Source organism: Oryza sativa, chromosome 1 (genome assembly GCF_034140825.1).
Source record: "Oryza sativa Japonica Group chromosome 1, ASM3414082v1".
Classification (NCBI taxonomy): Eukaryota; Viridiplantae; Streptophyta; class Magnoliopsida; order Poales; family Poaceae; genus Oryza; species Oryza sativa.
Genome location: NC_089035.1, coordinates 38,741,822 through 38,767,912, shown reverse-complemented (window position 1 = coordinate 38,767,912; position 26,091 = coordinate 38,741,822). Strand labels below are relative to the sequence as shown.

At 43.7% G+C, this 26,091-nt stretch overlaps 3 protein-coding genes and 1 non-coding gene across 6 annotated transcripts; 3 read left to right on the top strand and 1 right to left on the bottom strand.

Annotated features, from left to right (window-relative positions):
- The first annotated feature begins 46 nt into the window (after positions 1 to 46).
- LOC4325094 (amino acid permease 5) lies at positions 47 to 4,252 on the top strand. Of its 3 annotated transcripts, none has more exons than XM_015765846.3 (5): positions 47 to 183; positions 2,398 to 2,433; positions 2,541 to 2,774; positions 2,867 to 2,960; positions 3,054 to 4,252. In XM_015765846.3, the coding sequence occupies exons 1-5, from the start codon at positions 120 to 122 to the stop codon at positions 4,060 to 4,062; spliced, it is 1,437 nt and encodes a 478-aa protein (XP_015621332.1). In that variant the 5' UTR covers positions 47 to 119; the 3' UTR covers positions 4,063 to 4,252. The 3 variants fall into 3 exon arrangements, with proteins under 3 accessions (XP_015621332.1, XP_066162424.1, XP_015621340.1); XM_066306327.1 differs by having other exon boundaries at positions 2,398 to 2,438; XM_015765854.3 differs by lacking the exon at positions 2,398 to 2,433.
- A 183-nt stretch (positions 4,253 to 4,435) lies between these two features.
- On the top strand, positions 4,436 to 4,509 carry TRNAV-AAC (transfer RNA valine (anticodon AAC)). The gene has a single exon. It is a non-coding gene; the product is annotated as a tRNA-Val (tRNA).
- A 12,547-nt stretch (positions 4,510 to 17,056) lies between these two features.
- LOC4325092 (amino acid permease 8) lies at positions 17,057 to 19,860 on the top strand. Its single transcript, XM_015761387.3, has 6 exons — positions 17,057 to 17,185; positions 17,707 to 17,940; positions 18,018 to 18,111; positions 18,222 to 18,582; positions 18,765 to 18,989; positions 19,091 to 19,860. Exons 1-6 carry the CDS (start codon positions 17,131 to 17,133, stop codon positions 19,517 to 19,519), a joined length of 1,398 nt encoding a protein of 465 aa, XP_015616873.1. The 5' UTR covers positions 17,057 to 17,130; the 3' UTR covers positions 19,520 to 19,860.
- LOC4325091 (receptor protein-tyrosine kinase CEPR2) lies at positions 19,849 to 25,700 on the bottom strand. The gene is made up of 3 exons (XM_015761376.3): positions 25,629 to 25,700; positions 21,427 to 23,996; positions 19,849 to 20,513 (listed from the first exon to the last, which is right to left on the bottom strand). The coding sequence occupies exons 2-3, from the start codon at positions 23,966 to 23,968 to the stop codon at positions 20,161 to 20,163; spliced, it is 2,895 nt and encodes a 964-aa protein (XP_015616862.1). The 5' UTR covers positions 23,969 to 23,996; positions 25,629 to 25,700; the 3' UTR covers positions 19,849 to 20,160.
- Between the last annotated feature and the right edge of the window lie 391 nt (positions 25,701 to 26,091).

Below are 26,091 nucleotides of genomic sequence, written 5' to 3'. Positions count from 1 at the left end.
GCTCGCCAGCTCTATATATAGCTGCAGCGCACAGGCTTCAGAATTCGCTCAAAATCCTTTCCGCTCAGATAAGAGAGGCCGGAGACTGAGAGAGAGGGAAACTCGTACACAGAGAGAGTATGGACGTGGAGAAGGTGGAGAGGAAGGAGGTGGCCGTCGACGACGATGGCCGCGTCAGAACAGGTAATTCTCAGGATCCTCTCTGTTTCCAGTTCGCGTTTGCACAGTCGTCGTCGTCGCCGAAAATCCTACTACTATCCTACGGCTACCCTGCCTGTCTTTCTTCTGCTAGGAAGGCACCTGAACAGTTCATGCTTCATGCAGAGTATTTAGCTGCTGTTTCCTCTGAAACTCTGTTCCGTTGTTCATCGTAGTTTAGCTGCATGTTCATTGTCACCACATACCGTTGAGTGTGGTAGATCTGCGAGCCTCTGTCATTGCTGAATTTGGACAGAAACGTGCATTGCTGGCGTACGTTGGAGGGTGGTTATTGACTTGTGCCTCTCTTTCAAGTGAGAGCTAGCCAGATGTGTGCCCAGTGGAAAGACGCTTTCAGACTTCAGCGCGCTATGGAACATGCGGTTGTCTTGCATCCTTTCGAAACCTTGTAGGACTCTCTCGTTTTGCTTCTCCAAGTACATGCAAAAAAAAAAAAGATTTGGAATTAGTCAATGCATGATTTTGCTGTCCAAGCCGTCTGATGGAGCATACACGCATGCATGGGCACTGAAAGTCAAACCCTTCTTTTCCATTTTGTTTACGCCGCGCCGTACTGGAAGAACCAAACAAATACACACTGCAAATGCAGAGGCAGGGAATTTACACTTCTCTTATTAAACACTGCCATATAATGAATTCAATGCCTATTTTAGTGTTTTATCTTAAAGAAATGCCATGTAAAAGAGTTGTCCCCTTTTACATGTCTTGTTTCTTGGATGCATGTCTAGCTAATGAGATGCTACACTCCCGAATACGCACATATTCTTTCTTCTGTTTTACACACAACACTCGTCACAGCATTGCAGCAACATCCCTGAAACTCGGGATAGATTTAATAGAGGCATCTTGCGTATATGCTAGCATTATTGGATAAAACCAACACCTGAAAATGCGAAATCCATTGCGTGAAGCTTCTGTTACCACTGCTTTTACTAGGACAACGTGAAGGATAGTAACAGTGTTAGTGGCATAGTATTTATGCAGGAACTGGGTCCTAATTCCCATATAGTTACAGCACGCAACCTCTTGCAAGATCCAAATCGCCAATGACTTGGCAGGCACTACCTCTACTCTACTATATACCCTACCAAGTCCAAGTGGCCTTGGCTTTACTAGTGTTATACGGTACAGCAGTACTAATACTCCAGGATTATAGGCAGAATTTCAATATGTGCAATCATTATCCTAATGTTATATTGGAATCCCAGAAACAATGGAAAACACTATTTGTTGGCAATAGCCTATTGGAACGTTTCTTCTTCGCGTGAGGGAGCAATGGATTAGGTATCGATGAATGGCTGCAAATTAACCTGCAGCTTGTGCTCTCTCCACTTACATCACGCATCCTAATTCGACAAATAGCTTTCATGGTATTAAAGTAAAACATAGTGCATATTCTGTTGTACTACTACTTCCTTTTTCTGGTTATCTTGGGTGTACTGTTGTGAGTTGTGACTAGCTATCATAGGCTGTGATGAAGAGCGGGCCATTAAGCAGTCTTGACAATGACCAGTTAAGTATAAGTACACTCATGTCAAATAATAGGATTTCGGGGCAATTGTCTATTGTAATTAAGGAATTTTACTGGACAAAAGTTTGACTGTACTTTAGCCCTGCTAGTACTTTACATCAGGGAGCAAGTGCCTGATTTCACATCATACTTCCTTTGCATGTTGATGTTGGTTGGGATACCACATCATACTCCACATAGGCCACCAGAGCATTACATAAGTGTTTTCATTCATGTGCGTGCTTACGTTGTTCAAAAGAGTCTGTTTATACATTTGCGATGATTCGTTAGTTTAACACAAGTAAGACAGCAAATATTTCTTTAGTTGTTTTAAGTGTTACTGCTTTAGGACATGGTGATTAAATCACATGCGTAATATATGAACCTGTTGCTCTATTTGTACTCGTTAGTTGGTCTGCTTTACGTTATGGTATCCAGCGCATGGGCAGTAGATCAAACGGATTCTTTGTTTATGACACATGATGGAATCCTGGAGATCCTTTTGAAAAAATGATGGCTTCTTACACTACTGGGAAGTTGACTTGTGCAATGTTGCATCATGCCCACTGTAATTGATCTATGATCTGGCGATCTCTTTTTAGCCGCGCTGATATGGCAATCTCTTCAATGCACTGCATCTTTATTGATGTTCATGCTTAATCAGCCAGGTGTTCCAAGAGACCAAGAAGGCAAGAATGTCACACGTAATGTAAATGACAGTGACCTGTCAGACATTCTCACAGGATTTTTTTTTTCTCACAAGAACGCAAGAATGGCACTGACGAAACTGAATTTTGTTTCCTTTTCACAGGAACGGTATGGACGGCGACGACGCACGCCATCACCGCCGTGATCGGGTCAGGCGTGCTGGCGCTGCCGTGGAGCGTGGCCCAGATGGGGTGGGTGCTCGGCCCCATCGCCCTCGTCGTCTGCGCCTACATCACCTACTACACCGCCGTCCTCCTCTGCGACTGCTACCGCACGCCGGACCCCGTCCACGGCAAGCGGAACTACACCTACATGGACGTCGTCCGCTCATGCCTCGGTAGCTAAGAACCTTTGAGACTTACCTGCATTTTCTCCTGCAAAATCTCTGCGATTTCTGACAAGACTGTTGCTTTGATCGATCGTGTGAAGGGCCTCGAGACGTGGTCGTGTGTGGCATTGCGCAGTACGCGATTCTCTGGGGCGCAATGGTGGGTTACACCATCACGACCGCTACGAGCATCATGTAAGCTTAGCTCCAGCTTCTTGGCCACCCTGAAAAATCTTGGCAAATTTTTGTTCAGTAACATGTACTAGGATTTGGGCCGTGAGAATGCAGGTCAGTGGTGCGCACGAACTGCCACCACTACAAGGGGCCGGACGCGACCTGCGGCTCGTCCGGGACGATGTACATGGTGCTGTTCGGCCTCGCGGAGGTCGTCCTGTCCCAGTGCCCGAGCCTGGAGGGGGTGACGCTCATCTCCGTCGTCGCCGCCGTCATGTCGTTCACCTACTCCTTCGTCGGGCTCTTCCTCAGCGCCGCTAAGGTCGCGTCGCACGGCGCGGCGCACGGCACCCTCCTCGGCGTCAGGGTCGGCGCCGGAGGCGTCACCGCGTCGACCAAGGCGTGGCACTTCCTGCAGGCGCTCGGGAACATCGCCTTCGCGTACACCTACTCCATGCTGCTCATCGAGATCCAGGACACGGTGAAGTCGCCGCCGTCGGAGAACGTGACGATGAAGAGGGCGAGCCTGTACGGCATCGGCGTCACGACCGTCTTCTACGTGTCGATCGGGTGCGTCGGGTACGCGGCGTTCGGCAACGCCGCGCCCGGGAACGTCCTCACCGGCTTCCTCGAGCCGTTCTGGCTCGTCGACATCGCCAACGTTGCCGTCGTCATCCACCTGGTCGGAGCGTACCAGGTGTACGCGCAGCCGGTGTTCGCGTGCTACGAGAAGTGGCTGGCGAGCCGTTGGCCGGAGTCGGCGTTCTTCCACCGGGAGTACGCGGTGCCGCTGGGCGGCGGGCGCGCGGTGCGGTTCACGCTGTGCAAGCTGGTGCTGCGCACGGCGTTCGTGGCCGTGACGACGGTGGTGTCGCTGGTGCTGCCGTTCTTCAACGCCGTGCTCGGGCTGCTCGGCGCCGTCGCGTTCTGGCCGCTCACGGTGTACTTCCCGGTGACCATGTACATGGCGCAGGCGAAGGTGCAGAGAGGCAGCCGGAAGTGGGTGGCGCTGCAGGCGCTCAACGTCGGCGCGCTCGTCGTGTCGCTGCTCGCGGCGGTGGGCTCGGTGGCCGACATGGCGCAGCGCCTGCGCCACGTCACCATCTTCCAAACGCAGCTCTGAACCCGGATGGACGCATGCAGCCGATGAGATTATGCATGTAGTACTACTCCTACTACTTTTGTTGCTGTACTCGTACTAGTTGCTGGTGTAATTTGGCTGTCGTGTTACAAGCTACTACTACTAGTACAAGCCCCTCTGTTTTTATACCTCTGAATTTAGCAAATGGGACTTGAGGAGTATGGTTATCCTATGGACAAAACTGTGTACGTTATTCCGGTTGGGATCGTCAAGCATAGCATATAGGAATTTCGGGTGAAAGAATTCAATTATGAGTATTAGCACCTTTTGTATTTAGAACTTATTTCTGAAAGCAACTAAAGTTAGGGGTACTAAAATAATATTAAAAACAAATTTTTCAACGAAGTACAACATCGGTTTCGTGGTGTAGTTGGTTATCACGTCAGTCTAACACACTGAAGGTCTCCGGTTCGAGTCCGGGCGAAGCCAATTTGTTTTTAATATTTTTGACATCCGTTTCTTTTCTTCTGGCCCAAACTGTATTTTTGGCCCATCCGGATGTTCTTGTCTCCTGGCCCAAATATTTTTCTCACGGAATAAGTTCATCTAAGGTCCCTTAACTTGTCAACGAATCCGATTTTCGTCCTTCAACCGCAAAACTAGATACAACGGGTCCCTCAACTATTAAAACCGGTGCAGATTAGGTCCCTCGGTGGTTTTGAAGGCGGTTTTGGCTGACGTGGCACCTACGTGGCTAGTTTGACTTGGTCTTGATCTGACGTGGTATTGACGTGGCGCTTACGTGGCCCCACGTGGGCCCCACATGTCATCCTTACCCCTCTTCCTCCTCTCTCCCCATCTCCCCTCTCTTTCCTCACTGACCGGTGGAGCGGGGCGGCGACGACTAGAGCGGGCGAAGGACGGGGCGGCCGGAGCGGAGCAGGTCCGCGGGCGGAGCGGAGCGGGGCAGGCGGAGCGGCGGCAGCCGGAGCGGGCCGGTGGAGTGGGGCGGCTGGAGCGGAGCACGGCGGCGGCGGGCCGCGGGCGGAGCAGAGCGGGGCACGCGGAGCGGTGGTAGCCGGAGCGGCAATGGTAAGAAGCGGGGAACTGCACCTTCTCCCTGACGGCAGCCGGCAGCCGCCCATCTCTCTGCCGCCCGTTGCGACGCCCTCCTCGGCGGCGGCGGTAGCCGCCCAGCTTCTCTCCCGCTGCGCGCCGCCGCTCAGCTCCTCCCTTGCCGCCCGTCGCCCTCTCTCGCTCTCCCGCCACCCGCCCGCTCAACTCCTCCCTTGCCGCGCCGTTCGTCGCCCTTTCCCGCGTTGCCGACGCTCTCCTCCTCTCCCACCGCCCCCATCGTCACCAGCACCTCCCTTGCCGCGCCAACGGCACCACCCTCCTCCACGCCGTCGTTGCCTTGTGTTCCGGCGCGCCGCCGATGCCCAGTCACCGCGTCGGCTCCCCACCGACAAAAAGGTTGAGAGGTGGAAGAAGAGGGGAGTGAGGGTGACATGCCGCCGCCGCCGCTCTGCCCGCGAACCTGCTCCGCTCCGCCCCGTCCATCGGCCCGCTCCACTGGTCAGTGAGGCCCGCGAACCTGCTCCGCTCCGCCGGCCTCCCCGCTCCACCCCGTCCATCGCCCCGCTCCACCGGTCAGTGAGGAAAGAGGGGAGATTGGGAGAGAGGAGGAAGAAGAGGGGTGAGGATGACATGTGGGGCCCACGTGGGCCCCACCATTTTTTATTAATTTCTATGTGAAACTGACATGTGGGTCCCACGGGCTTTATTATTTTTCCGGATCGAATTGCCACGTAAGCGCCACGTCAATGCCACGTCAGATCAAGACCAAGTCAAACTAGCCACATAGGTGCTATGTCAGCCAAAACCGCCTTCAAAACCGCCGAGGGATCTAATCTGCACCGGTTTTGATAGTTGAGGGACCCGTTGTATCTGGTTTTGTGGTTGAAGGACGAAAATCGGATTCGTTGAAAGTTAAGGGACCTTAGATGAACTTATTCCTTTTTCTCACATCTGTTTCTTTTCCTTCTGGCCCAAACTATTTATTTTTTTGGCCCATCCGCATATTCTTGTAATACATCCATATATTAAATTTAACATGCCTGGTAATTATTAAGAAATAAAGTCGACCAAAATAACAATATATTTGAAACTTGGAACTAATATCATTATTCATTAACTTAATGAAGAATAGAACCCCATCGTATCCACTGCTTCCTATGTAAAGATACTTCTTCAGGCATTTCTTGATGCAAAATCATCCAGAACGGAATTAAGATCAATAGTGTCCGATATATCCTTCTCAATTGAGCACATAGCCAAGCCATTTGACCTTTCTTGTGACATAGTTGATCTCAAATAGTTCTTCAACAACTTCAATTTTGAAAAACTTCTCAGCTGAAGCTACCGTCACAGGTACGGTTAAGAGAATTCAATAGGCATCTGAAACATTTGGATAGAAATATGCATTCATAACAAATTTCAGAATCTCAGGCGCGGACATCATATCGAAGAATTTAGAAAACTCACTTGCAATACCTTTAATTCTGAATAAAAATCATTGATCTCAACATCGGATAAGGTACTAGATTACTAGTATTAGGTGTTGCCCCCCCACCCCCGGCGGTCGCCTTGGCTGCATAGGGCAAGGGCCGGCCCTGACTTCGGGTATAAATATGACCTGACACCTTGTAATCACAGAACGACAGTTCAATAATACTTCGGCGCATCGCCACCCTTTTCTATTCTCATTGTTTCGACGAGTTTTTGCTTTCGAGTTGGGCTACATCGGGTTCGATCTCCGACAAAGAGGTAAAGCTTGCTATGGCGGTTTGTGTTCTCTGGATTAGTGCTTACATCTTTATGACACTCTAATCCTGTTTATGTGATTCACCGAGTTATCATATATGCTGTATAATCTAGATAGATTTCGTCATCTAACTTCATCGGCTAGCCTCTATCATCGAAAACGGCCGATAAATTTAGATATCGACACCAAGCTAGATTGTGCAGTATATCTACCATCTTGAATGAGTTCTCATTGATTTGCTTAGATCTTATGTTTCTTTTCACGCTTAATGTTGCATCGGTTAGGTTCGATCTGTTAAGTGCTATCTTGAGACGTCTTATCTAGCTCTTTCTTTGATTACTAATAGAGATAGTATCGGGGTTTCAGCCGATCTTACCTGATTTAGCCGTTTTGTTTCCCTACCCGGTTCTTGATCGTCTAAATCTGCCCTTTATATGAAGATCTCATTCGCTTAAAGCATATTAGGCTTTCTATATATCAATTTGTTAATGCACCCTGCTTGCCATATTGATCTTTGTTTTGTATATTTTATCTGCGCTGATATCTTAGTATAAAGCGGTATCGGAGTACTAGCCGATACACGTTAGGTTTGCCCCATCAACTATGCTATGAACCTACGTAACCTCTGCTTTGAGGTACAGTTAGATATTGAGTGATTTATACTGTCTCGGCATAACATCCGATCTATCCCAATCACCCGATCTAAGTGTGTTTCGTTGGATAGGCTATGTATCATTGACATCTACAGCCAATCAAGTAGATCTAATAATCTCTACGTTTTATCTTCCCTTGCTGGTCCGATGCAAGTCACATCGGCATGGCTCCGGAAGATACGTCATCGGCAATCCAGCCGATCTGCTATCGTTGGTGGATTTAACTTTTTCCTTTTTCTTTCTTGTTGGTTGCACAATCAAACCAGCTAGCACGCTGAGAACCTGAAGGCAATTTCTTTGGACCTGCACTAGAGTTAAGCATATCTCTTAGGCCATTGCGTGTTTTTCGCGTTAACAACAATATTAGTTGTTAATCAGTTATCTTATTTATTGGGGATTATATTTAAATACCATTTAATATATAATAAACAATATAATTGCATTTATAGATACAAAACTCAAATGTAGTCTAATTCTAAATTGTATATAGAATCATCCTAGTACCTTTATCAATTATTATTTTAATGTTCCAATGTATTTACTTGATAGTTGATACTTTAGGAAGTGAGACTGCGTGCTAGTGCAGGTGGCAAAAGGGGCTGCTGTGGAGCGCGGGCACGTCTCATGTTCGACTCCTAGAGCGCTCATTCCTCTCTTGATCGCTACCATGTCCCTTCGTGGTATCCAGCGTTTTACTATAGTAATTAGTAATTAATTAACAATACCATGTCGACTAATTATGCACTCTAAATTTAGTTTTTAAATAACTTCTAGAATTATAATAATAGATATAGAGTTTTATTCAACTTGAAGCCTTACTTATATTTTTTATTTAATATTTTTGAAATTTAGAATTAATAAATACTATGTTGTACTCATCTAAGAGAGATTAAGGTTAAAGGGAAAAAACTATAATGCCACTTATTAGAGAAGGGGTATGTGAGGAGTGGAAGGGCCTTTAGGGGTAATATTGAGTAAAAATTAAATGAGAGGTGGTTAGGGGGGATACATTATAATCCGTTATATTTCGTTAAAGTGTGGATGTTTGGTTTGTTGCCTTAAAAAAATATTGGTGTTACATAGATTCTTGATAAACAAGAGTTATTTGTTTAGAATAAACATGGCAATAGATGTCACCGTTTGCAAATGTGCGTGTAGGCCCTAGTTGGATCGCATGATTTTCTAAAGAAATAGTGCAGAAATTGTTCAATTATTGTGATAAAAAATACATGGTTTTTTTTGTGTGTTTCATGGAAAGCATTAATGTATTTGCTTCATTCACCTTATTCAAACATTATGGTTATATGTGTCCTATAGCTATATAGCGTGGGGATGTAATTATATTCCTTATATCCTTTCTTTTTTACAAAATTGATGCAATGTCTTGATCAAGGCGAAAAAGAAAGAGTTATTTAAACTTATCTTACTCCAAAATCTAGACATATATACATTACAAGAGTCCCTCAGAAGAGAAAAGCACGATAGGAGCCAACATTCAATAATATATTCAATATATATGGAGTAAATTTCATAAAACTATATGGATTTTAGCCAAACTATCACAAAACTACAGATTTAACATATATCACAAAACTATAAATTTAACACTAAATTTATCATAAAACTACATATTTAAGGTAGAATATCGCAAAACTACATATTTAGTAACAAAGTTATCACAAAACTACAGATTTTACACCAATTTAATCACAAAATTTGAACAATTATAACTCAAACATAATATTAGAGGTAAGGATGTAAACTACATACCCTATAGTTTTGTGATAATTTTGTTATTAAATTTGTAGTTTTTTTATACTTGGTCTTAAATTTATAGTTGTGTGACACATTACCTTAAATATATAGTTTTACGATAATTTGATTTAAAGTACATGTAGTTCTGTGAAATTTACTCATATATATGGAATGTGCAATTCCATCCTTCCATGCATGATTGCAACTTGCAAATGCTAGTAAATTTAACTACTGTTTTCCATAGATAGCAAACTCTCTCACTTTTACATATGCTCCTTATATGTATATAAAATACCAAGCGAAAACTTTTAAATACTGTGGCCATAGAAATTGGTCGGAACCTTGGGTAGCGAAAGTTCATCTTTGTGGAAAATAAAAAGTCTGTTACATCGACGCGATTTAGATGGAAAGACCAAATTAATGTGTTGCACAACAAAAAGCAGAAATATAAGAATCATACCATCTCCTTTTAGCCACGCTCTGCATCACTGTCCAAGTGTCCATATAGTGCGCTTACTCGAGAGGCACTAGGAAACCTGGAAGCAAATCTTTGATGCTGCGAAAAACCGTCTAGATGCGTTGGATCTACTGTCTGCCGGTGGTATTATTTGTCTCTTATAGAGCTGTATTTACTACATGATTTGCATGAAAATTGTAGGAACAACTAGTAGTGTTCATCAAGCTGGCTAGCTGAGAGTGCTGCAGTTTTTTTAATTGGAAATTACGCGGAAATTAATCCAAGAAAGTGTAGAGAATATGATTTGATCCAACCCACACTGAAAGAAAAATGGAGGAAATATTCACTAGTGGGAGGACGATAGAGTTGGTGGGATTACCAGGTGCTATGCAATTCTCTTGCCGGGGTCATCTGGTGCTCGTCGAGCAAAGGAGAGAGCGTTGCACGCAAGCTTGCTAAAGCTCAGCACTACCACCTCATGAAGCATTTTTCTGTGCCTTTAATCACGTACAATCCCATCTGCTAGTAGCTTTATCTTGCCCATGATATGACAAATTAGTCAAATATTATAACTCATGACTAGATTACTTTAGTTTTTTTTTAAGGACGAAGAGAGTAGATTATTGTTGCGCGCGATTGAGACGGTCATGCATGATCTGCTTCCATGTCCCAATCTAACTTCCTGTCCATCGTATTGAACTATCACAGTCGTACGTAATACTATTAATTATCACTATTTTTTACTATTATAGGATATTATTTTTTTGCAAATTGCAACGACCCTTGTTAGCTACGAACTGATGGATAAACCATCTACCCGTTCTTACGGTTAGTTTCAAGGGTAGAAAGTTGAGAGTGCAAAAAGTATCGACTTAACCAAATTGAGTCTATTCCTATAAAGAAAAAAAGATACTTATGTTTTATACTATAATGTTAGAATATGTGTTCACTAGAACGGATACCATTATCTCAATCTGGCGGCAACCCCCATCTCAATCGGGTACGGCATCCGTCACAGGCTAGAAGTCACTAATGTGAAAAGTTATCTCAATCGGGCAAACGGTCGTCACGGATGAACCTATCTTAATCGGGCCCTAATTAAAGCCCGTCACTGATAGCTTTGACCCTGACGACATGTCAAACTATAGCCCGTCACAGATGAGTCATCTCAATCGGGCCTAAGTTAATGCCCGTCACTGATGAGTATAATCCTAAAAAAAATAAATTTTATTTTTGGCTAGCCTTGCCATGCTGTCCAGCCCCTCTCAGGCCAATCCTTTTTTTTTGTCCTTATTCGTGTGCACGAAGTTTACTTCCCGATCGGTCACCCATCCTAAAATTGCTCCAGACCAAGCACGTTTAATATCAAAGTTTTTTGTGGAGAACTACTTCCGGAAGAGTAGTTGTAGCTTGTTGGTATGAGCATTCTATTAATTCTATTAAGCCCTAGGCCAGGATATGTCACACCCCAACATCCCCCATTCATATACATTCATTCACATACACAACCATCAAAAATCATAAAGAATAAAATTGTATAACTCATCGAGATCTACAACTATTGTATCGGTCCTTTGTACAAATAAGTTTATTTGAACAATTCAAATTTTGAATTTTCAAAATTTGACAACTTCGAAGAAAAATTAGGGTTAATAAATGATTTCAGATGGAAAAGTCACCGAAACCAAAGTTGTAGAGCTCATCGAGGTGCAAAATTTTTCTTTTGGTCATTTCTCCATCTAACTCTATTTAAACAATTTGATATTTTAAATTCAAAGTTTGAGAAATTCAGATAGAATTTTTTTGTTAGTGAACGACTTCAACTGAAAAAGTCATCAATAACAAAGTTGAATAACTCATCAAGATCTATATCTTTTATTTTGGTCATTTTTCTATATAACAATTTTTTAACCGTTTGAATTTGAATTTAAAAATATGACAACTTCAAACAACATTTTCAAATACTAAATGATTTCAACTGAAAAAGTTATCAACAACAAAGTTGAATAACTCATCAAGATCTATAACTTTTATTTTGATCATTTATTCATCTGATAAAGTGATAGTAACATTGTTCACAAAATTGACATATCTCTTATCTGGTTTTATAAACTATACACATATATGTAAAATTTATGAACAATTTTACTAACATTTTGTCAGATGAAGAAATGAACAAAATAAAAGTTTTAGATCTTGATGAGTTATTCAACTTTGTTGTTGATAACTTTTTCAGTTGAAATCATTTAGTATTTGAAAATGTTGTTTGAAGTTATCATATTTTTAAATTCAAATTCAAACGGTTCAAAAAAATGTTATATAGAAAAATGACCAAAATAAAAGTTATAGTTCTTGATGAGTTTTTCAACTTTGTTGTTGATAACTTTTTCAGTTGAAATCATTTAGTATTTGAAAATGTTGTTTGAAGTTGTCATATTTTCAAATTCAAATTCAAACTGTTCAAAAAATGTTATATAGAAAAATGACCAAAATAAAAGTTATAGATCTTGATGAGTTATACAATTTTGTTGTTGATGACTTTTCCATTTGATATTATTTACTACCCGTAAAATTATTTTGACTCGTAAAATGAATTATTATACTGCAAGTTAATTATTTTGCTATAGTTCAACTTACAAATATAAACATTTCATATGAAAAATAGAAAAAATACTCATCGGTGACGGGCCTTAAGTTAGTGTACGTCACGGATGATGGTCATTTGTGACGGGCCTTAACTTAAGGCCCGTTTGAGATATGGAATGTTATCTCAATCGGGCCTAAAGTTGGTGCTCGTCACGAATGATGGTCATCTGTGACGGGCCCCAACTTCAAGCCCGTTTGAGATATGGAATATTATCTCAATCGGGTCTAAACTACGGCCCGTCACTGATAGGTGTCATCTGTGACGGGCTTAAGTTTTATGTCCATCTAATATGTCTGTGCGACCATATCTTAATCGGGCACTTTTTTAGCCCGATTGAGATGACTTTCTTGTGACGGCCCGCTATTTCCAGGCATGTTAGAGCCCGTCACACATAGAAGGATCTGTACTAGTGGTTGAATATACCAGTTCTATTTGGTTACAGTTAGATTTGGAGTTGTAATAGGTGATGGAGGTGGAGTTAGAGTCGGACTCTATAACCCGATCGACAACTCTCTTAAATAGAGAGGAGGTGCCACAATGTAACTATAGCGACTACAATATAGCGTAGACACGCAAGGAGACGATGGCGGCGTGGCCATGGACTCGTACCGGGTAGGTGTTATGTTGGTTGGGGACGCCCATAATTAGAGCCTCGGGGATGTAGGCTTCGGCTGAACTTCGTTAACAAATATTGTGTATTCATGTGTCATCATCTGGCGTGTCATGGGTGATCAATGACTGAAGCGATCGAGAATGCTAGTCGTCGTTCCGCTATATCGACTAACTTTTATAACATATAAATCGTTTGATTATTTTCTAGTCAAACTTCTTTAAGTTTGACCAAATTTATAGAAAAATATAGTAGTATTTTCAACATAAAACAAATACAATATCAAAATATATTATTTAATGAAACTAATTTGATATTTTAAATATTACTATTTTTTTCATAAATTTGGCCAAACTTAAAAAGGTTTGACTAGAGAAAAAATCAAAAGACTTATAATATGAAACATAGGAAGCATATTTTTTATGGGAATAGACTCAATTTGGTTAAGTCGATACTTTTTGCACTCTCAACTTTCTACCCTTGAAACTAACCGTAAGAGTGGTGCAGCGAATCGAAAAATACACAAGACATTCTCTTTTAGGCTTTATTCGGTTTGAAGAGCGTTAAAAGGGATTGGAGAGAATTGATGGGGAATAATTCCACACCATAATAGGTGTGAAAAAAAATATCCTTAATCTCTCTCCTATGAGGATATTAACCGAACATCTTAGTGGGATCCGATATGGGAAGCAAAACACACCCTCTTATTGTCTGAGATAAAGTCTGTATGCCACAGTCAAATAGAGGTATTCGAGAGATCAATTTATATGCATAAAACAATACTCTCTTGCTCAAGAATCTACACAAGTTTTACAAGCATCATGATATTCTTTGGAATAACATGATATTGTAACTGTATTATACAAACCAACTTCCTCACTGGCATTTACTGGTAAATGATTCATTTTAGTGGAGAGAGAACCTCAAACTGATTGATCTCTTTAAAGCAATTGCAAAGAGTGCAACTGAATAATGGAGCATCTATCTTTTTCTGGACAGATAGATGGAATGATGATTTATTCTGGACAGATAGATGGAATGTGGCAGTGCTCATTTATTCTGTCCGTAAAAAAACAAATATCACAATCAAGCTTCACCTCCCTCTATCCACATAGGCCTACCAACAGTTTCAAGAACCTGACATCTTAGCATACATATATGGAATTACATGTCAAACCATCCAGCGAACCATCACGATTCACCAGCGGCCCGTGACCGGCACTGGCGCACTGCCTTTCTACTATTGCAATGTAGCAAGCAGAGAAACCGAAACTGATCAGCGCGACGCATTTTCCTCACAATCCTGGAAAAAAGCTAGCATCTCGGCCGGCAACCACCGGCCCGGTGTCGGGCACTCAGCCTGGCATGCCATCTCGATCGATCTCATTCTCCCCACGTGGACATATATACGTCGCCAGCCTTTAGTCTCTTCAGTACTTATCACTACCCTGCTGCGAGCTGACATTCTGACCGGGAAATTGGTACGTGTGTGTCCGCAGCTGCGCACTGCGTCGATCGAGCGCGCACCATGATACCACACACGCGCACATGTCCGGCAAACCTATCGATCGGCTATCGCGGGCGGCATTTGTTGCAAGTTTGCGTGGTCAGTTTTGGATGTAAGGGCCGAGGGCAGTCGTAGCAGATGACGGCGAAGCAGAAAGCAAGGTCCCAACCCAAAGTTGCTGTCCGAGTGGATGTCCATGAGACGGATCCATGATCCATCCATCTACTCTGATACGTCTCTCCAACCGAATGACGATGACGCAGCTGCGAAAACGTATGTATATGCATTGCCTTTGCCTTTGCCTTTTTCTGTTGCGCTACACTACTGCACTCATCTCATCTGGTTTCTGTGTGTGTGGTTCACTGGTTCTGCATGACCCTGTGTGTGTGTGGATGCCGGTCAAGACTTTTTGGTGTCAACAACATGCTATTTGATCTCATATACTACATCCGTTTCATAATGTAAATCATTCTAACATTTCCCATATACATATAGTTGTTAATGAATCTAGACATACTATATGTCTAGATTCATTAACAACTATATAAATGTAAGAAATGCTAGAATGACTTATATTGTGAAACGGAGGAAGTAACAATCATTTGGGTTCATATAACAATGGTTTCAGTTTTGAGAAGATTATTATTATTCAACTTGGTTGACAAAACCGGCAGCAAAGTAGTTTTTAATTTGTTCTCGGAGAGGAGTACTGAGGACGTCACCCTACATGTAGTACTAAGAGGACATCACTCCAGATAATTGATTATACATCTTAATTCCTCCTATTTAACACTACAACCTAACAATGACAACAACCGTGGAGATAAATTTTGCGTACTTGATTGACTATAACAAGGAATGCTTGGATCGTGGAAACCTAAGAAGTATTTGTGGTATGATGGTAAAGTCATGGTTATTACTATATGATTTTACTTATTAGTTAGGGTTTAAATCATGATATCCACTCTAAATGCTTTACATACACGGTTATGTTTTTAGTAGGAATTTAATTGACAAGGTTTGAGATTTACCGTTAGTCTTCGTATCTTTTGAGTGTGTATTAGGAATATATTTGCAGGTGTGCACGTGTGTATTGGTGTGTAATCGAAAAAAAATAATGCAGAAATCGATGCATGGTTTACCTTTTTGATTTCGAAGTATAGTTTCATTATGGAAATAGCCCAATCTAAAATTCGTTCCTATAAAGATTTGAACACAGAATCTTGAGTACTACTTAGGTCATTGCAATCACTATACTACATGTCCTTTAACATTCATCTTTTTATTTAATAACATGAAAGTTTACAATCACTTGTACTTTGTACCGGGGCTAACGATTTGGGTCGCTACGCGGGCTACGGACAGAAAAGGTGGTAAAAAAATTACTAAACAAACATGTACTATTTTCTCTCATGAGGCGTAAAATTAACTCAATTGAGTAATTCATGTGTTCCTAAATTCCTTGATTATTGGGACTCAACCCCGAGTAAATATTTTTTTCCTTTCATTTTATTCCTATACCATAGTAGGATCTTTGTAGGTTCGAGCTGAATCAGGTAGCAGGGGCATGTCTGAGCGGTATTATAACCCAGACATTTTTTAAGATAAAAAAAGATGATTGCATCCTCAACCTCTACTTTTAGGATATACGTAACCATAACATTTGAGCTTACAAAATGATTGTCTAAATAAAAATTTAAAAAGAAAATATCACGGTCTTATTGACAGAACCCCCATGAGAGAAAATAAGCAAAATGGAGTACTCCCTCCGGTTTCATTTTAATTGACGTTTTGGATAATAATACGGTCTACAAAATATATCTTTGACCATATTTTTCTATTATAATATATATAATAAATAAATGTATGTTTACTTATAGTGCTTTGAAAGATAAATCTATACATGTTGTTCTAGTTACTTTAAACTAAATATTTTTAAAAGTTATTGATGGTTAAAGTTATAAAAATTTGACCTCGACTTTATCTAAAACATCAATTAATATGGAACTGGTGGAGGGAGTATGCATGCATCAAGTACAAATTTATTATGCATGATGAAGCGTATTGGGAGCCCGTCATCCAAAATCGTGCACGAATTAAACAAGCCAGTAAAGATATCACGAGAACGTTAATTGTCATAGCATCGCCCAGCTTTTTTTCATTTTTCTCTGTTTGTTTCGCCGTTAGTGAACATGTAAATATTTTTCACTCTACTTAATATAACACCAGCTAAGTCTGCCTAGTTTTTTTTTTTTAAAAAAAATCAGTTTTTCTTTTATCAAAACGAATTGCACATCAATTTATACCAATCACAAGTTCATTTTAACAATTTGCTTACAGCTTATTTGATATGTGAGTAAAACTTAGATATCATTAAAATCAAAATCAAATTCAAATTTTGGGCAAACGATGAGGTCCTTGCTCGTCAAACGCATTGCATCCGGACTCTGCCCAATGGAGTCCGGAAGAGCCGAACCGGCGCTCTCTACTGGTCCAAGTGCCGGCCCTATCAGGAGCCCTGATTAAAGCCCACTTTCAGCTGCCTCCCTTATATATACGGCCTAATACCGTCCAGATTCGTTCACGGTTTCAGGACTCGGCCGCATCCCTCCTCGCCCACTCTCCCTCACGGGACACCTGCGGGGCTCGCCGACAACATGAACAAGAACGCCGCACCGGAAGACGTCGAGAGCGGCGAGCACGAGCGGACAGGTGCGTGTTCGTTCTTGTTCCTGATTTAGTGATTTCTTCCCCCGGTTTTTGGGGTTTTTCTTTGACTGGTACGGCGTGCGTGCGGGCGTGCGTGCCGCATGGGTGATCGACTATTTGTTTTCTTGGGACACCTTGGCGGCCTGTTTGGCGAGAGAAGAGGAATGGGAGTTTTAAAGAGGGAGTTGATGGTGGGATTGGTCATGAGAGTTACATTTTTAGTCCTCATCTATTGTGGTTTCATATCGAATTCTCTTCAAGTCTCACGAATTAACATGCCTCCCCTAGGTAAGAGATTAGTGGGAATTCGACCTTTTAATTCCCTATCCCAAACCCACTCAAATTCCCAAATCTTTCAACCAAACTACATACTTAAACTCCCATATATCATAAACTCACATTCCCCATCGCCAACTCCCTCCAACTAAACAGGCCATGGGAGTTGGGCTGGGATTAAGAATTGAGAATTGTTTTGGTTGGCTTGCGCCGGCGGCGGTTCCGGTTAACTGGGTTTGTTTTTGCAGGGACGGTATGGACGGCGACGGCGCACATTGTTACGGCGGTGATCGGCTCCGGCGTGCTGGCGCTGGCGTGGAGCGTGGCGCAGCTGGGTTGGGTGGCCGGGCCGCTCGCCCTCGCCGGCTTCGCCTGCGTCACCTACTACACCTCCACTCTGCTCGCCAACGCCTACCGCGCGCCGCACCCCGTCACCGGCACCAGGAACCGCACATACATGGACGCCGTCAGATCATACCTCAGTAAGTACACTCACATTTTTTTTCTCTCATCTCCATCTTGTTGGTTAAACTGAACGCAATGCCAAAAATATTTTCAGGTCCTAGAGAGGTGTTCATGTGCGGAATCGCGCAGTACGTCAACCTGTGGGGCACCATGGTCGGCTACACAATCACCGCAACCATAAGCATGGTGTGAGTAACCGAACAGATCACTCCAACTTCCCTCCGAACTGAACTTTTCGCCATCGGTCAGGCTACTAAATTTCGTCTGTTTTTCTTTTTCTTTCCGTTGTGTTGCGAAGCGCGATCAGGAGGTCGGATTGCATCCATCGGAACGGCGCCGGCGCCGCCGCGCGGTGCGACAACACGTCGGCGACGGTGCTCATGCTGGCGTTCAGCATCGTGCAGGTGGTGCTGTCCCAGTTCCCGGGCCTGGAGCACATCACCTGGCTGTCCGTCGTCGCCGCCGTCATGTCGTTCGCCTACTCCTTCATCGGCCTCGGCCTGTCCGTGGCGGAGTGGGTGTCGCACGGCGGCCACCTCAGCGGCAGGATCCAGGGCGCCACCGCGGCGTCCTCCAGCAAGAAGCTCTGGAACGTACTGCTCGCACTGGGGAACATCGCCTTCGCCTACACCTTTGCAGAAGTGCTAATTGAGATCCAGGTTTGCATGCACGATCGATGATGATTCGTCACCCACAATATTCAGATACTACCTCTGAACCAACATACACGAACAGGATTTTCTTTTTGTTCGTGCCAATATTTTTTTAGTGCGAGTAGCAATGTGGTACTAGTACGTTCTTAACGCTAATGCGCTTTTTTCCGTCTGTTTTGCTTTTGTAGGACACACTGAAACCGTCACCACCGGAGAACAAGACCATGAAGAAGGCAGCGATGTACGGGATTGGAGCCACCACCATCTTCTACATCTCCGTTGGCTGCGCCGGGTACGCCGCGTTCGGTTCAGATGCTCCGGGCAACATCCTGACGGCGTCCGGTATGGGGCCCTTCTGGCTCGTCGACATTGCCAACATGTGCCTCATCCTCCATCTCATCGGAGCATATCAGGTCAGTACATCATAAGTTCGTAACTGAGCCCCGGTAGTAAAATATTATTAGTAGAGATCACCGTGAAATTATTCTTAAACCGGGTGCATTTCTGAATGCAGGTTTATGCACAGCCCATATTTGCGACAATGGAGAGATGGATCTCCTCCCGGTGGCCGGAGGCCAAGTTCATCAACAGCGAGTACACCGTAAACGTGCCGCTGATCCAGCGAGGATCGGTGACCGTGGCGCCGTACAAGCTCGTCCTCCGGACCGTCGTAGTCATCGCGACGACGGTGGTGGCGATGATGATACCGTTCTTCAACGCGGTGCTGGGGCTCCTCGGCGCCTTCAGCTTCTGGCCACTGACTGTTTACTTCCCCATCAGCATGCACATTGCGCAGGAGAAGATCACCAGGGGAGGGAGGTGGTATCTCCTGCAAGGCCTGAGCATGGTGTGCTTGATGATCTCGGTGGCAGTGGGCATTGGCTCTGTCACTGACATTGTTGATAGCCTGAAGGTTGCAACCCCTTTCAAAACTGTCAGCTAAAAGCAGTGCTGCAGTATATTGTAGAACAGTGACAAACAGAAAACAGCTACGAGTTGTACAACAATGTAGGATTCTGGACTCTGATTCTGTGTCTCTGTGTATCAATTTTCTCGGATATCCGGCCGGTTCCTGAAAGATTTGGAACTCTGAACTTTGCTGGATCAGCTATATTGACACATTAGGTTGTTCCTATCTGATTAAACAGGTCGGAACTTGGAACATAGCAGAAAGAGGTTGGAATATGTAGTAGTATTGGAATAACCTGTACAACGGCCTTTGCCTTTTAGTATTTCCTGTTCCTGTCTAAAAAAAAAATCAGCACATTTCCATTTTTAACGGTATGGTCATATTCTACTGGCATTGCAGTGTGGTACTGGTACATCATAATTCTTCGCATATCATTTTTACAGAAACTTCAGAGTACATGACTGAAATTTGTACAGGGTAGCTTGTACATATGTGCAAGCTTTTCAGAGGCTGCTAAAACCTCAGTTTATTACCAGCCTACTAGTTACTATTCACTAGTCAGGCATTCTAATTAAGGTCCTAATTGGCAGCACGGCAGCACCCAGACTGTTGCTACTGGGTGCCTTTTGATCTTTCTGGCAGCAGTTTCTTACAAAGAAACGGGGCATCTGTTCTTACTTCTTATCATTCTTGTTCTTTGCCTTCCCGTTTGCTGAGATAGAGTCGATGTCGATGAGCATTTTCACGACTTCTCTCATGGTTGGCCGTTCAGAAGGCAGTTGAACAGTGCAAAGGATGGCAATGTTCAAGACCTTTGTCATGTCCTCTGATGCATGGCTGCTAACCTTTGGATCAAGAACAGCTGCAGGATTCTGGTTGGCCAAATGGGATGAAACCCAGGAGACAATGTCCAGTTCACCGTCAAACTGTTGGTCTGAAGGGCTGCGTCCAGTAAGCAGCTCTAACAGCACAATGCCAAAGCTGTAAACATCACTCTTCTCTGTCACCTTGAGAGAATAAGCAAGCTCTGCATTTTGAGACGAGCTGATGTTAGATTGTCAAATCTACAGAACTACGCATAATATGCATGTCAGAATTACACCTTTTGAAGAATTATGATGGATGCCATTTGCTTTCATATAAAAATGTATGAATATTTTTTTTAATAACATTGTCCATGACTAGTAGCAATTCTTTCTCTCTCTTTTTTTCCAGAATACCTAGTAGCAATTCTACCCTCGTTGCTTGTTAGTTTATTAGCCCAACCAAAAATTGAATTCTGAAACTTAATTTTAAGTTTGATTTCAGTGTTTTTGTTTATCGTTGCAGTAGTATATTTTTCAGCATCGGTTTAAAACCATGAAAAATATAGTTAAACGTTTATTAATAAATTATTTTCAGTTATTTCTAAAGATACCATCTTCATATGAGCCTGACCATTCCCGGTGGGACTCCCACTCATTCACCGCATGTAATCGGCTAATCGCCAAGAAATTCGTCCGCATCGGAGGCACTGGAGGATGGCGGCGGCGGATGGCGCGGCCAGTAGCGGTCGACTACGACGGCCGCGGCGGGCGGTGGTTGAAGGGGAGGTTGCTGGCGGCAGGCGGGGAGGGAATGGGAGGGAGGTGGGAGCTCGAGCACCGCGGCGGTGGTAGAAGGGGGGGGGCGCCTGTCGGGGAAGAAGGGGGTGGAGTGGCCGATGCGCGTCACAGCCGCCGACGGCGGTCGACCTGCTCGCAAGGTGGCGCCGCGGCGGCGGCGGCCGAGCAAGAGAGCAGCGGCATGGCGAATTCATCCGCGAGATGGTTGAGAGGAATGGGTAAGGGCTGGAAGAAGAGGTATTACGCATTTTGTTTTTTTTCCTAAGGAATTCATGTGCAATACTAACTACTACCATAAACATTTAACATACAAGAGCAGAATTGTTCATATCTTACCAGGAGCCATGTAGCCATGGGTACCAGCGAAGCAGCTGAGTGGTGAACCTTCCACCAATTTGGCGATGCCGAAATCCGCAAGCTTCGCTTCATACTCCTCATCCAGCAGTATATTGGTGGATTTTATGTCACGGTGGATTATGGCCGGGGAGCAATCATGGTGAAGATACATGATGCCCTTTGCGGTTCCAACCGCAATCCGGTACCGCTTCTCCCAGTCCAGCTCCGGCTGCCCAGCCTTGAACTCACGGCGGATTGCATCGTAGAGATTGCCATTTACCACATACTCATACACCAGAAAGTTTGATTCCCCACCGGTCAAGAATGCATGGAGTTTCAGGATGTTCCGGTGGCGTATTTTCCCAAGTGTGTTGATCTCAGTTCTCATGACCTTTGCATCATCACGCTTCCATAGTTGCTTCACGGCCACAACACCCCTCCCTTTGCTCAATTCAAGCCTATAAACTTTGCCAGTGCCTCCACAGCCAATCAGATTGTCCACATCCAAGTTGCAAATCTCCTCAGGATCAAGCTCAGGGGGGTGGAAGGACTCAAGAACCCACTTTGAGTCACTGTCGTCGCCGCTCTCGATGTCTCCCTTGCTGTGGAACTGCTCAAGCTTGTAATTTTCATATCTCAGGCATGCCAACCCAGATAGGAGAACCACCAGAGATGTCACTATTATCAGCACGACAAATAGCCTTCTCTGCGAGAAGTTCTGATGGTTGTCGTTCCACGGGCAGTATCTTAAATTGGTGGCATTTTGCCTCCAACCTTCTGAAACTCCAGCAATACAAAGGCCGTCGTTTTCAGAGAATGCATCATCTCCAGCTATCATCAGGAGAGCTGGAGGGACTGGTCCAGATAAATTGTTGTGGGAGAAATCAACATAACTAAGCTTCAGATATTGCAATCCTTCAGGGATTTCACCAGAGATCATGTTGTGAGATAGGTTGAGTGAATTCAGAGTGAATAGAGATGCTAGTGTGTCTGGAATGGTGCCAGTCAAAGAATTGTCTGCAAGGTTCAGATCAACTAGGCTGTTGCACATACCAATATCAGGTGGTATCGATCCTTCCAGAGCATTTTGTTCCAGGTGCAGGAATGACAGCTGCTTCAAACTTCCAATCTGTGCAGGGATTTGGCCAGAGAATCTATTGTTGAAAGCAACAAGCTTCTGAAGCAGGGAAAGCTTCCCCAACTCCATTGGAAGTTCACCAGAGAAGACGTTATTATGAACATACAGTTGGTTCAGAGAAGCCGAAATGCCTATATCAGAGGATATGCCGCCAACAAATTTATTGTTGGCAACATCGATGATCACAGCATTAGGCAATCCCCATATGCCACTGTGAATTCTCCCAGTGAACTGATTTTGACTTATTCTAAACCTCTGAAGTGTTTTGCAAGAAGAGTAGGAGCTGGGGAATTCACCTGAGAAGTTGTTGTCCAAAGCCAACAAGAACTGCAATTTGTTGTTTTGGCACAGGAACCTTGGAAATTCACCAGAAAAATAATTCTCAGATATGTCAATTGCATTGAGTGGTGAGAATCGGCCAAGGTTTGCAGGGAACTTTCCTGAGAATTGATTTTCATAGGTTGAAAATGACTCAAGAAACTCCAAGTCCCCTAATCCTTCAGGAAGCACACCAGAGAAGTTGTTTCGGTAAATATGAAAGATCTTCAGCTTCTTCAGGTTTGCTATCTCTTTGGGCAGAATACCACTTAGCTGATTCTGGGACACATCAAATTCAGATAACAATGTCAAATGTGCAAGTTCAGGAGGAATTTCACCAGTCAGATTGTTTTGATAGAGCTCGATCTTCCATAGGTTACGCAGGTTGGATATTGCTATTGGAAACACACCAATAATCTGATTGCGTGAGAAGTCTAGGGTCCCAAGTGAGACCAGATCAAATATTGAAACTGGTAATTCTCCTCTAAGGTTGCATTGCCCCAAGAATAGCCATGTCAGGTTCTTCAGCTTTCCAATACTTTCAGGAACATCACCTTCATTGAAGTTGTTCTCTCCTAGACCTAGTTCAGTTAGGCCTGATAATTTGCCAACCCATGCTGGGAATGGTCCAGAAAAATTGTTTGTTGACAGGTCAAGAACTTGTAGATTGATAAATGTTGAAAGATCAGGTAATTGCCCTGTCAAACTGTTTGTTGACAGGTTAAGAACCTGCAGATTTGTGCAGTTAGCTAGTGCAGCAGGAATAGTGCCTGAGATGGAGTTTGCACCAAGCTCCAGCGTACGTAGTTGGGAAAGAAGAGAAAACGACGACGATATAGTTCCTGATAGTGAGGCGTTGGAGAGTGATATTCCAATGACACCACCAGAAGTTTGGTCACATGTAACGCCATAAAATTGGCATGGTGAATGAGACTCATCCCAATTGCCTAGGTAATTTTGTGGATCCTCCAGATGACTCTTTATGTCCAAGAGAGCATCTGTTTCAAGAGGTAGAGATGCAGATATTCCGAACTTCAGAGACAGAAGGATGAAGCACAAATATATCTGAAGTTGCTGAGGCAACATTGTGTTGTTACTTGTTAGCACTGTGTACCTGAAAAGTATGAATCTTACGTTAGTTTGGGGCATGTCATACTGGATTTGATGATGATATCAATACGTTGAAATTTTCAGAAAAGTAAACATTATTTAAACTTCAGAAAAAGAATGAAAGCTATGTCTATGTGTAGTTAGCTCCCAGTGCAGTGATAGTTGAATAGGATTGAAGGAAAGTGAAGTGTGAAAAGACCAAAAGTTGTATCATTATACTGAAAGCCAGTTACTGAATAATCATGGGGACCAAGTAATAAAAGAGTAATTAGATACTTGTTCCTTTAGCAAATATCAGCTTTTTTGTTCTCTCTTTAAAACAAAAGTGTATTAGAAAAATTAAAGTTTGCTCCAAACTTCGGATCAGGAAAGACTAGTTTACTGAGTTAAATGAACACACTTTTGCCTGGGCTTATGGTTTTGGTTGTTCTCTTCAGCAAAACAAATGCTTACACTACGAATTTTCTCAAGACCTCTTTCATGAAAAAAGAAACAAAGAATCTTGAGTAGCAATACCAAATCTCATAGTACTAATCACTTGATACTAACGCAATAAATCAGCCAGATATTTTACCAGATTCATTGAATATACCCGATACCTTTTTCAGCCTGTCAGTTAATTAAGATTAGGTTATGTCTGTTCATACTTCGTATCAGCATTTAACCCATCCAGGAAGTGGATGCACTGCTGATTCTATTTTGGTCTAAAGCAACGGTCCTTATTGCCGTTGTCAATGTCATATATGGCTGTCTAGTGGTAGATCGAGGTAGTATTTCTTCATGCTTAGGTTCTGAATTCTGATGCAGTTTGAACGATTGATCCTTATGGACCACATGATCAAACGTTGGGGACTGCGCAGTAAGCCGGTGACAGTATGAAGCTCTACTGCTGTACATGATTTGCAAAGGGTTTTATCTGCAATAAGTTCTACACTTTCTGCATGAACCCTTCTGACTCAGCTAACCTGTACTATTTTGTCCAGTAGCAATGGACACCAAGACATCATTATCATTTGTCAGATATATGAACAATGGGAACGCAATGCTGATTCCTTCCCTTACTGACCCTACCAGGAATTTTCCATCCTCTTTGATCACAAGAGCTATGCTAAACAACAATATTTACATGTGGTTACCACCTCTTGTCGAGAAAACTAAGAATCGGATCATGCATGAAACACAGTGGTAAATTATATCTAGGACTGACACCAGAGTAGAACGGGTATTTATTTCCTACTGCTGTATTTCTCAGTTCTCAGTTCTCACTGTCTAAGCGGCCCTTCCTGATGAAACTACACCGACTAACTCTCGCTGTCTCACAACTCACAACCTAGAGTCAGGCATGAAGTTTAGTGATTACTACATGATATCAGTCAAAGAAATGCACAAGTCGCATAACATCAATGACAAAATCTGAAGAATATACTAAGAGCTATATATGCAAGCTCTTACTCAGAGTCAAGTTATTCAGTTCTTAGCAGAGAAAGAAAGTCAAGGCTCTGCAACAAGCTAAGCACTAGAGCGCAATCTTAACCAGCGAGATCGATGGCATGGAAGAGATCGACAGACTAATCCATGGATCAAGCCGAGAAATGTAAGTGGATATATATATAGGCAAAGCGAGGAGGAAACGCACCTGCTAGAAGGTCGCAGGTAGCAGCAGCAACCGCAGAATTAACCGTGTAGTGCTCCGCCTCCGCTAGCACACAGGAGAGAGAGGAGAGGAGTGCGTAGGCGCGGTACTGATATATAGCCGCGCGGCCGCGGACGCGAGGTGCGTACTTTTATTATGGATGGATATGGGGGGCAAGTAGTGGTGCGGCGGGAGGCGGAGGGAGGAAGAGGCCACGCGGGCACGAGATGCCGGCGCCTCTTGTTCTGTTTGACGCGCGCGCCCGCCTCGAGGAGCCCCCACCTCCCGCGCCGTCCGATGCGCCGGGCACAATCTCGACCCAATTCGTCGCGTCTCGGGATCCGCACGCGCGAACGTACGTACGCGGGCGTGCGAGCCCCCTCGGCGGAATCTTCGCATCCTGTGGATCGCGCAGGGCGGCGCGCCACGCCACTTGCCCGCCGCGGCGAAAGCGACCGCGCCGCGA